At 49.9% G+C, this 12,172-nt stretch overlaps 1 protein-coding gene across 1 annotated transcript in view; it reads left to right on the forward strand.

Annotated features, from left to right (window-relative positions):
* Positions 1-12,172, forward strand: part of ZMYND8 (zinc finger MYND-type containing 8) — a 125,100-nt gene that overhangs the window by 90,455 nt on the left and 22,473 nt on the right. The window contains exons 14-16 of the mRNA XM_080813054.1: positions 2,693-2,845; positions 5,511-6,020; positions 10,809-11,120. Of these exons, the coding sequence (XP_080669180.1) occupies positions 2,693-2,845; positions 5,511-6,020; positions 10,809-11,120 (975 nt within the window). The remainder of the gene's footprint in view (positions 1-2,692; positions 2,846-5,510; positions 6,021-10,808; positions 11,121-12,172) is intronic.

Below are 12,172 nucleotides of genomic sequence, written 5' to 3' on the forward strand. Positions count from 1 at the left end.
TGAGAGAGAGAGCTCGATCTCCTAACCCAGAGATCATGACCTGAGCCTTAACGGACTGAGTCGTCCAGGCACCCCAGGATGATTTTTTTTTAAACTCACATAGAAGATTGGGCTAATACAGGGGTTCTCAGCCTTAGCTGCCAGTTAGAATCATCTGGGTCCCTTTTTTTTTTTTTTTTAAATCTAATTATTATTATTTTTAAGTAGGCTCCCTGCCCAATGTGAGGCTTGAACTCATGACCCTGAGATCAAGAGTCACGGACTCAAGGGCTCAACCCACCTAACCAGCCTGGCCTCGGGTCTGGAGAGGGCCAATGTCCTGACCCCCGCCCCAGTTAATTCACATTCTCTGGGAGGGAGGAACAAGGCTTTTTTTCTTTTTAAAGCTCTGTAGGTGATTTCATTGTGCAGATAAGATTGCAATTAACATGGCAAGAGGGGGTGGCAGATTTTATTACAGTCTTTGGACCAAACCCGGCCTCCAACTGTTTTTGTAAATAAAGTTTTATTGGAACACAGTGTCATCAGTTTGTTTACACATCATGTAGGGCCACTTTGGCAGCAGAGCCTGCATGGCCCGCAGAGCCCAGGTCACTTTGGCGTTCTATAGAAAAACTTGGCTGACTCCTGGTAGCGTAGATGGTGTTTTTTTGGTAACTGGCTTCAGAACATTATTGAGGACGCTGAGGGAATATGGTTTTGTGAGATTTTTTCTTTGACAACTTTATACTTGAAAGGCTGCCTTTTTCCCTTAGGAATCCTGCCCACTTTCTCATTTCTGAAAGCGGAAGTTAGGAGACAGCCTCCCCCCCTCCCCTGCCTCCCCCCCTTGCCTGTCACATCCGCAACTCAACTGTTGGAGCCTTAAGTCCTGCCAGTACTGCTCTTGAATCAGGGGTTTCTTTTTTCTTGCGGTGTCCCTGGTCCTCTTCCTCCTCCTCTGCGCCCCGCCCCCCCTTGCTGTTTTATTACCGTTTGGCCCCTGCGTTCTCTTTTTGAGCTGCTTCGCAGGTTAATTTGCATGAAGGTTCTTCCCCTGACTTCCGAAGTGCCTGTGCCTTCACCCCATCCTCTCTGTGAGCATGTCCAGTCCTGCACACACATGTGCACACGGATGCCCGCGCACATGTACACTCACACTCACAGCCGGATATGGAGCCCTGTCTCGCAGGACAAGGATGGTGTCTGCTTGCTGTGAGCAGCTCACACCCGGAATCTCTCTGAGGGCTCCCCCGCCTCCCAGTATGTTTTTGGGAAAGGGCCCTTCCTAATCCTACCTTGGTCAGGACCTCATTATGGTGATAAAATCAACTTGGAGTGGTTCGTTGCTCTGGTTAGCTGTCAGTGGGCTGGCTGGGGCCTTGGGAAGCTGCCTCCCTCTGGTTGCTCTAAAGGAACAAATCTCTGGGTGTGCAGGGTGGGAGACGGCCCCATTCTTGGGTGAAGGGGAAGGTGCGTGGGTCATGATGGAAAATGGAAACGAGCAGAGAATGAAGGTTTTGAGCAGCCCGGGTGGTCCAGCTCTCTGACCATACCCTGGCCTGCTGGAGCAAGGTGGCGTTTGCGGAGGGAGCAGGGAGATGGAGGATGTCCAAGAGTGAGCTCCCAGGTGGTGGCAGCAGGCTCAGAGGTGGCTTCTTGTCTTTGTCCTTGGTGGATGTCACACGCGTTCCAGTTTTTTTCTGAAATTGGCCAGGGCAGGGCGTGTGCCCCACATTCTCTGCTTGGGGTAGAGGGGAGAGAGAGGGGCACACCAGAGGGTGGCAGGCAGGGAGGCCTGTGAAGTCTCATTGCTTTCTGGGCCTGTGCAGACACCTTCATTTGGTCCCTTTCTTCTGTTTTAGGGGGTTCTGGAGGAGGTGGGGGAGGAATTCAAGCAACGCTAGCTCACAGACCCATGGAATCTGTTCTACTTGGTCATATAAGGAGCCTGTGGCAGAAGTGGGGAGGGTGGCTGGACCCCTAGCCCTGAGTCCTCCGTCAGAGGCCTTTGCCTGGGACCAGGGCCAGGAGCTCTCACTGTATCTGAGCGAGAAGACACAGGTTGAATATCCAGGGCTAATCTGTTCATCTGTCTTCAGAAGGATGCCTGGCCCCAAAGCAGGAGGTCTGCCCATCCGACACGTGCCCTCCTTTTCTGACTTGAGCTCCTGTCTAGATCAGCTAGGAACGAAAAGTGAAGTCTCCGTGGTAAACGAGGAACCGGGCCTCCAGTTCCGTGTGCACGCTCCGGGGCGGTCGTGGTGGGGGAGGCGCTCCACATCCCTTGGGTACAAGCCCTCTCTGATCTGGGCCTGGAGTTAGAAGTACACTCTGGCCAGACTTGGTGTGACTTTATCTGCTGATACTGAGATTGAATATATTACTGTAACCTTTGGCTTCGGAGCTCCCCAATGACGCGGCGTTCCGCAGACAACCATCTGGCTGGGATTGTGCATTTTAAATATTGAAAGCCACCCAGGCGACTGTTCAGTAGACTGGGTAAACCTGCCAAATGTGTTCTCGGGCTTTTATCTCCAAGTCAGCCCGTCGTCGAGCAGATGATGTTGCTGGGACAGACAGTGAGAAGGTTGGAGGTTTCTCTCCCTGCTGTGTTCTAGAGCGCATGTTTATGAGAAGGAAGCTAAGCGATGAGCGTTGCCTAGTCCTCCGCCCAGCGCCTGCCTGACGGGGCTGTGACCGTGTCTTTCAGATCGGAGCAAGGCCGAGATGGACCTGAAGGAGCTGAGCGAGTCGGTCCAGCAGCAGACGGCGCCTGTTCCCCTCATCTCGCCCAAGCGGCAGATCCGAAGCAGGTTCCAGCTCAATCTTGACAAGACCATAGAGAGTTGCAAAGCACAATTAGGTACGTCCTTTGGTTTGCTCGCACAGGTGCTGTTGGTCTCCATCGTCACCGTTGACTCTTTGTATGGGGTCACTGCCCGGACGAAGCCGAAGTTGGATCCCGGCTGCTGTTGGCAGCTGCTTGACCTTGGCCTTGTTTGTGCAACGGAAGAACAGCCTCACTCACGGCACAATGTTTCAGATTTGCCAGTTAGTGGTCCGGAAGGGTTCTACCAGTTCCACCCAGCATATGCTCTGGTTGTGGCAGCCTGCAGACTCAAGGTGCAGGTGGTAGGGGAGTTTGCAAGGGGAGTGATTCTCCTGAGTTTGCCCCATGCTCCCTTTTCAGCCTACGTCAGGGTCCTAGTGTCAGGATCCAGAGTGTCCCACGCACATGTCCAACACAGACTCTTCTGCTGCGGACTGAGCCCTTCCCACCCGGCACTCGCGTTCTGCTTGTATGCCTCTTGCCTCCCTCCATCTTCCCCGTGCTGCCTGCCTTCACACTGCCTCCCGAAACGCTTTCCCTAAGGCTGACCTCAGGCATCGCCTCACCCAGGAAGTCTCCTCTGATTGCCCTCCCCTCCCTGTCTGCTGCCTCCTGTCTCACTTTATTGCTTGGAAGCATCAGCGGTCTCTTTGTGTTTGGGGGAGAGGGTGGGTCCCTCTAGACTGGAAGCCAGATTGGGAGCTCCTAGAGGGGAGGGAGCCTGCCTTACAAGCATTTATGTTCTCCACAGTACTTGTGTATGTAATAGATGGCTCTGGAATGTCTGTTGACTTAGTGAACAAAGCCAGGAGAGTATTTGCAGAGAAGTAGCTGATGGCTGGCCTCAGGAGAGAGAGCCCACCATGGTGAGGTTTGCAGTGTCTGGGTGCTGTGGACCTTGGGATGAATAAGCTATAGTCAGGGGCCCTCCAGAAAGGCCAGAAGAGGACATTTCTTGTTGGATTTTCTGTTCGATTAGGACATTGAATAGCGTGGTTGAAATTTTGCAGGCTGTTTAAATACGCACTTTGGGTCCTTCCACGCAGCTGGTCTAACTCCTCAATTCATGATTAACGTTAATAAGAATTTTAATATTTCTGTTCACCATTTCCTGCGTACCTTGCACTGTACTATTCACGGTGCATAGCTTGTCCTGGGAGGTTGAAACAATTATCAGTCCCATTTTGCAGATGAAGAAACTGAGGCTCAGAGAGCTAGGTCAGTAGTTGAGGTCACACAGTGAATACAAATGCAGGATTTGAATTCATGTCCTTTGGGCTCTGGTGTCCAAGCTTTTCTTATCACATATGTGGTCACACTTGTCCTGGTGTCTTGACTGTTAACTACAGTAGTATAAGCCTTAGGGTCCCAGACGTTATACTAGGTCTGAGTTTTGGTATTTTGGCTTTTCCTGGTTTGGATCAAGTCCCGGTGGAGGCATGTAATTCCATAATGATTCTGCTAGGCTGCTCATGGCTTTTATCTGTTTGCGGTTTCCTTTCAGTGTGTCTGGGTCAGGAGAGTGACTACCTTCCCCCACCACTCCCTCCACCCCCTGTCATGGTGGCCATTGCTCTAGAATGAAGACCGTACAAATTGGGTTTTTCTTATTTTAGACTTTTAGGGGGTAGTATTGTTTACCTGTGGCCAGAGGACAGTCATTACTGGGAGCAGGACACAGAATTGGGTTAAACGGAATACACTTTTTCCTGTGTGTATGTGTGTGAGTGAGTGAGGAACACCTGCCACGTTGTCATTTTGTCTAGCTTTGGGTAGAGATGCGCAAGGGCGTGACTTTGCTCTTGACTCCGCTGTCAGGGCAGACAAGATGGTGGCTTGATGCGGCATCAGCGCAGGGAGCAGGAGGGAGGCCTGGGCTCTTGGGTCAGCCGGAGGTGGTGTGTCCCTGAGGGAAGCTGTGAGGGGCTTCATGGCTCTAGGCAGCCACTGCCTTGCAGGCCTGTGACCCAGAGGGGCCAGATCCTCTGCTCTTTGCATATAAGCCTGCTGTCTTGATTTCTGTGTGAAATTTCCTTTCTTGTGAATTGGGAGGTACGTTCGTTCTAAGTGAAAAGCAAACAACAAAATACCTGCTGGTCCAAATTCTTGCTTCCTACATAACATGTGTGCTGGCCTGATGTGGCTTGGGGGCTGTGAGTTGGCAGCCTCTGCTTTAAGGCTCTGGCTTATTTCTCAGAGTCCTGGAGACAAAGGGAAAAGGACTTGAATGCTTCGGGAATTTGTGGGAAGAGTGCTAGTGGTCTGTCAGGAGCCCAGGGTTCTGGCCTTGCCTCTGTCTTGGTCCTAGCATAAGGGATTTCTCTGGGCCTCTATTTTCTGATCTGTAAAATGGACCCATTTTAACAGCTCATCTCTGTTGTTCCCTTCCATCCCTCCCATCCTCTACATCTCAGTGAGTTATCAGGGACGCAGAGATGTAGCTCCGGATAAATTTAAAGTTTACATGGTCTGGTCCATTGTCATCTCTGAGTGTCAGTAACTGAAACCCTCTGCAAACCCGAGTTCCGTTTGTCAGCTGCAGCTCACCGGTAAGCCCACCAGGCCAGTGTGATGAGATTTGAAATGTGTTTTTTTTTTTTTTTTTATTCCAGCATTTGGCGTGGAAAATGTTTGCGTTTTAGGTCCTGCTCTTTATTTTGTGACTACGCCACATGCTGGGTTTTCTCTTTGAATTTAGGCATAAATGAAATCTCGGAAGATGTTTACACGGCCGTAGAGCACAGCGATTCGGAAGATTCCGAGAAGTCTGATAGTAGCGATAGTGAGTATATCAGTGACGATGAGCAGAAGTCCAAGAATGAGCCAGAAGACGCAGAAGACAAAGAGGGTAGCCGGGTGGACAAAGAGCCATCGGCTGTCAAAAAAAAGCCCAAACTGGCCAGCCCGGTGGAGCCTAAGGAAGAGCTGAAAAGCACTTCACCAGCCAGCGAGAAAGCGGATCTGGGCTCAGTGAAGGAAAAAGCAAGCCCCCCGCCCGAGAAGGACTTTTCAGAGAAAGCGAAAGCCTCCCCTCATCCCACAAAGGATAAACTGAAGGGGAAGGATGAGACCGATTCCCCAACGGTACATTTGGGCCTGGACTCCGATTCAGAAAGTGAACTTGTCATAGATTTAGGAGAAGACCATTCTGGGCGGGAGGGTCGTAAAAATAAGAAGGAACCCAAAGAAACATCTCCCAAGCAGGATGGTAAGTGATCGCACCAGTTTCCGGTTTCTTGGTTTGGTTTAGAGTGCCACCTTGCATTTGTATTTCCAGAAGTTATGTGACCCTCCGACATCGGAAAGGGAGGTACTAGAGTGGAGCTTTGGTTGGGTCGAGGTCACCTGGCTAAGTCACTGATCAGGCCCATGGCTGACGCCCGCCCCCCCACAAGGCCTGCTGGCATTGCATCTGCTTAGTACCCAATGTGGTTGATTTTGAGCCCAGAAAAGTGAAAAACAGTAGGTGTTTCTAGCATCAAGGTCATTTTTAGCCGAAGCACCTGCTTTCCCAATAGGCTTACTTATTTCCCTAAAGTGTTTGTCCACGTTTAGACATGTGACAAGGTTGAAATTGTTAGAAGAGTTCGGTTCAAAGATCTTGAGGAGTTCAGCTCCCTTTCTTCCCTTCATGCTGCCCAGGCACCTCCCCAGGTATTTTCTTACTGGAATTAGGAGATCATTTGGGGAGGTGGTACTGGAGAGCTGAGTGCTTCTTGGGGCCATAGATTTGGGGACGGTGTTGGATGGTGGGCACCTGAAATGGTGTTCCACGGCATGTGTGTTTCGCTGACCCGAGTCCAGGATTTCTCAGCACTGACGCTGTTGACATTTTGTGTAGAGTAATACTTCATGTCTGTGCATTGGAGGATGTTTAATAGCATCCTGGGCCTCTACCCACCAGATGCCAGGAGCATCTGCTCAGTTACGGCGGTGAGAGATGTCTTGACATTGCCATTGGTTCCCTGGGAGGCGAGTGTCTCTTCTAGCTGAGAACCACTGCCTGATCCCGGTGGTGCTTCCATTGGCGCTGTTACAGGCTGAACCAGCAGTAACTGCCCGCAAGCCTGCGCGGCCCAGGCGTGTTGGCAGACCCTCCAGAAGGAACATGGGAAGGATGGGAAAGGTGTCGTTCCCTGGGTCAGAGCAGTCAGCACGTTTTCCAGTTGGTTTGGCACGTGGGTATGAGGTGATTCCAATGCCCGAGAAAGATAAAATTGAAGAATTAATTAAGGGCCCAGGAAAAAGATTGCCTAAGGACAAGCTGGTGGTCATAGGCACAAAACTATGTACTCTGTGAACACCTGAAGGGTTTTGGACCATGCCCAACTTTTGACAGCAGACTTCTCAACCATACTCTTGAGTAAGATGTGGTTCTATGCCCCCTGGGGGTTTCTGAGCCTGGCTGCTTAGAGCGAGTAGTCCTTGTCCACCTGGTTTGCTGTGGAATCTCAGTTAAGGTGCGAGAATTCTTGCAGTTCTTCAGAAGAGGATGGAATGTCTCTGAATGGGGCAGTGGAGGGAGAAAGAGAAGCAGTTGAGTGGGGCAGGAAGTTAAGAACAGCACCCCATTCCTGGGTAACCTTAGATTTCCGGCTGGCCTCTGAAAAATCAGATGAAGTGTTATGGATTGCGGTTTGAGGCAAATGTGGCAGAAAACAATAGGGGGGTAGCATTTGTTCCATGTGGTTTGTGGGAATATTTGGATACAGAGATGGCACAGTGCTCCTGTGAACGAAACAGTTCCTTATTTTCTAGAACGTACCTTTGGATGGTTTGGTTTTATGACTCTTCCCCTTCCAGAAAGACTCCGTAACAGATTGACAAGAATATTTAACCACAAAACAGAATGTAAATAAAGTCTGTAAAAGATGAAAGTAGAATAGGAAGCGGTCTGGGAACGTTTTATGCACAGAAATATGTTCTAGCCTTCAGAGTTAGCACAGTTGGACTTTCATTTTGGCTGTGAGCTTCCTAGCAGTCAATGCAACAAGGGAAATACAGTCCCTTAAAGGATCTCCTCTTTTTCAATAATAATAATAATAATAATAATAATCCCAGTTGATTAAATGAAACACAGCTCTTCCTTGCACTGATGTCTGAAGGAATTATGTCTGGGAGACCCCATGTGTGTGGTGTATGTAATTAAGCTGAAGGTGATTCTAAAACATAATTCAGGTAGGGCATTGTCCCAGGGGTTGGGACAAAGACTACCAGTCTTTAATCTGGAGTCCCTTGATGGTAGTTTTGATCTTGAAGAATCAGCTTTTTTTTTTTTTTTTAAGATTTTATTTGTTTATTTGACAGAGAGAGAGATCACAAGTAGGCAGAGAGAGGGGCGAAGCAGGCTCTCTGCTGAGCAGAGAGCCCGATGTGGGGCTTAATCCCAGGACCCTCAGATCACGACCCGAGCCAGAGGCAGAAGCTTAACCCACTGCGCCACCCAGGCGCCCTGAAGAATCAGCTTTGTATCAGACTCTGCAGTAGAGCAGTTTTTTCAGCGTTGTGTTTTCACTTACAAGTTTATGAAGTGAAGGGCATTCTGGAGTGTGCTGTGGTAACCTTGAGTTCACCTTCAGCTGGGAATGAAGCTTACGTATAGAATTTGGAGCCTTAGGTAGCAAAACGCTTTCTAGCTGGTGAACTTAGGATAGAGGCAAAGAGAGAGCTTCCGTAGAGACCTTGCTGTTGCTGTGTTTACCGTACAACATCAGTACTTTCCATTCTTTTCTTAGAAAGCCTGTGACCAAACTCTACAATAAACAGGTTGATAAGCAGGGGCAGCTTCTGGAATGTTAGCGCTTAAGAGATTCCCTCTTTTCTGGGCTATGTAGGTGATAAGAGTATACATTCCAAATTTCTAGGTGAAATGGAATTTCCTATGGCCTTTTTTCCCTTCTGTAAACTGCTAGAATCTTCTAGAAATCAAAATATTTTAGTGTCTAAGTAGTAACCCCAAAGGGTGCCTTAAGCCTAAAATCTTTTCGGGTTGCACATTCCAGGTTTTTATTTGGAACAGAGGGCCAGCCGTTGTCACTGCAGAGCAGCAGCCCTTCTGTGAAGCCAGCTGTGTGCTTCTGCAAATCAGTAGAAAGAGGAGGACCTGTTGTCTAAGGAGAGGGGCTAGGCTCGCTCCTCAACAGTAACGGGATATTTTTTGGTCACCTGGGAGGAAAGGGAGGCAGGGAGAGTGCATGCGCAGGTTAGAAACCACAGCGGGATCGCCCTGGTGCACCGTTCCTAGGAAACCTGGGTTCAGAGCCCCCTCCTCACCTGCAAGGTGCAGGGGCAGCATCCAGTATCTGGCGTGTCCTGTCACCCCGGGGAAGAATCCTCACTGCTTGGGGAGCCTCCCTTCTGGCTCTGCCTGTGCCCTTGCCCATGACCTGGAGGGGACTCAGGAGCAGAAGGACAGAGGAGGGTCAGGCAGATGTGATGACCACGGAGAAAGCCCCCCACACTCAAGTGGAGGAGTCAGGAAATTCAGCTTTTTTTTTTTTTTAAAGGAAAAAAAGTCCTTGACTTCCTAAAACCCAGCGTACTGAAAAATCCTCCTTAGGATGATCAAGGTCAGGTCTTTTCCGGGGTTACATAAATCTAAAAGAACAGACAATATCCTCCTTCCGTTGTCTCCGATGGGGGTGCTGACCTTATACCCGTGTTTTGGGTGTGATCCCCGGGCATCCTCTAGGGGAGGGGTGTCAGACCGGCCCCACTGGTGGCTGGGACCTCTGTAGTGATGACTGACTTAGGGTCCCCTCCCCCCCTTTACAGATGAGCGCCACGGGGCCGCCCCTTCTGGTCTGCTCAGTGCTTCTGGCTCTAACCCGCCTTCCGCCCACTCCTCACTGCCTACTCTCACTGACCGAAATGCTGCCTGTTCCTAAACACGTCTTGGCTGATGCTGTCACCCGCCCCAAATTCTCACTTCTGCCTGTTGAAATCCTACCCGCCCTGCCACACCCCCGTCCCCCGCCCTTCCCAGAAGACAGACTCCGGAAGGCAGCTTTTTCCAAACTTGTCATTCACATTCACTAGTTTGGCCTGTCCCAAGTCCTGCTTGTATAATTCTTTATATTTTTACTTAAAGCAACTTACGCTTTGCAGAATCATTTTAGGTGTAGGTCTGACTACTGCATGGGAAGTAAACCAGTACTGCCTGATAGAAGGTGGCAGCGGGAATATGGTCAGAGTAAAAGCGAGATGGGCACTGACCACGATAAGCTCTAAGTAACATGTAGTATTGTCGAATCACGATACTGTCCACCTGCAGCAAGAACACTGTACGTGAACTCTGCTGGAATTAAAATTTAAAAAAAATAATAAAACAACAACAGCAACAACAAAAGCAAGTCTCCTGACTTGGCAGTACCCTTGTGTTGGGAAGGTTCTGGGTATGGGTTGGAATTCCCTTTAGTGTCAGGGGTCAAGGCCATTAGCAGCACACTGGGACTTAGTCCTGGAGGGAATGAGAGGTCAAGGGAGACTTTCTTTGTGGGTGACTTCATGGTGTTCAGTGCTTTGGCCCTTGGGAAGCCACTTGATTCTCGGGGCTACACGCTTTATGGTTCCTAGCCACGGGGGATTCTCTTTATCTCTGGATTGACTTCGGCTGGGTCTTTCCAAAAGTGCTTAACCTGGTTTTAATTAGAAAACAAACCGCGGGCAGATTCTGTTCATCACTCATTGGTGGGCTGCTTGAGGGCAGGGGCTGGGTCCACTTCACCCCGTTTCTCCCAGAGGCCGAATAGCAGTCTCAGATGTGGGCAGGTGCTCACGAGAGGAGGCTGACACTCTGAGACAGGTGTGCAGAAGCGGCCTCTGTGCGCGAGGTGAGATGTGCTCCTGCACTGGCGGGGGGGGGGTCCCGGCCATACTGAGTTTGTTCGACATTTGTGGCTGGCCTCGCTCTCTCTGACCCAGAACGTGCTGGCCATGTGCCAAGCCGAGTCCAATCTCCACTTTTCGTTTACTTTTCTTCATGCGTCGGCTTTAGTCGTAGGTAAAGCTCCACCATCCACTACAGCGGGCAGCCAGTCCCCACCCGAAACTCCGCTCCTCACCCGCTCCTCCTCCCAAACTCCCATGGCTGGTGTCACGGTCACCACCAGCACCACGTCCACCGTCACGGCCCCGGCCACCACTGCCACTGCCGCCGCCGCCGCTGCCGCCGCCACCACTGCCGCCGCCGCCACCGCCACGGCCACCGCCACCGCCACCACCACGGGGAGCCCGGTGAAAAAGCAGAGGCCGCTTTTACCGAAGGAGACTGCCCCGGCCGTGCAGCGGGTCGCGTGGAACTCGTCAAGTAAGTTTCAAACGTCTTCCCAAAAGTGGCACATGCAGAAGATGCAACGCCAGCAGCAGACCCAGCAGCAGACCCAGCAGCCTCAGTCTTCCCAGGGGACGAGATATCAGACCAGACAGGCTGTGAAAGGTACCACGCCCCCTTCTGTTCCACGTGGCGCCCGCTCCCTTCTCGCCACATCGACAGGAGAGACAGAACCGTTTTCTTTCTTTTTCTTTTTTTTTTCTTTTTTTCAGTTCCTTTTTGTTTTGTGGCCGTCGTATCTTGAAGGCCTCGCGCGTTCCATGTGGCATTTTTAAAAAAATCGTTTGGCGACTTGTTTTTTTTTTTTTTTTTTTTCACTTTTATTTCCACCCCCCTCTGTTGTTAGAAACGATACATGCATATAGGCTTCTTAGAAAGGGGTAAAATATTTGCCCCGCAGTCTGTTGTCTTGACCAAACTTCCATTTCATTCTTCACCTTTTCTCAGTGGCCACTGTTAACCGTGAAACCTTTTTGATGCATGTACGCATATATATTTACGTATATATGACCCTCCATACAAACAGTACTTTTTCTTCTTTTTCCTTTTTTTTTTAAACATAAAAATGATACCATACTTGCTTTTTTCCTCCCCCACTTCTTCTTCTTTTTCTTTTTTTTTTTCTTACCCATCAGCATGTTTTAGGGGTTCATCCGTGTTAGTACATAATAACTCTATCTACATTATTCTTTTGGACTGCTGCATAGTATTTCCACAGTTGATTTAAATCAAGTATTCGCCTGATGGTGAGCATTTAGGTTGCTCCCAGTTTTTTTGTTTTTGTTTTTGTTTTTGTTTTTTCTGTTGTAAACAGTGCTGCAATGAATACCTTTCTGTAAGTTTTCTTGTGCACACCCGGGAACCTCTTGGCATTATTTTGGGAAGGGTCCGGTGTGAGGAGTTGGTAGCAAAGGGTACCTTAATCACTAGGGATTAGCCACCTACAGAAAGAGAGTCAGCATCAAGCCCCCGTGGCTGCAGGCGCTCCATCTGGCACTACTCGGGTGGGTACCCGTGGGCCCAGCTTT

The sequence above is a fragment of the Martes martes genome, assembly GCF_963455335.1.
Source record: "Martes martes genome assembly, chromosome: 9".
In the NCBI taxonomy this organism is placed as follows: domain Eukaryota; kingdom Metazoa; phylum Chordata; class Mammalia; order Carnivora; family Mustelidae; genus Martes; species Martes martes.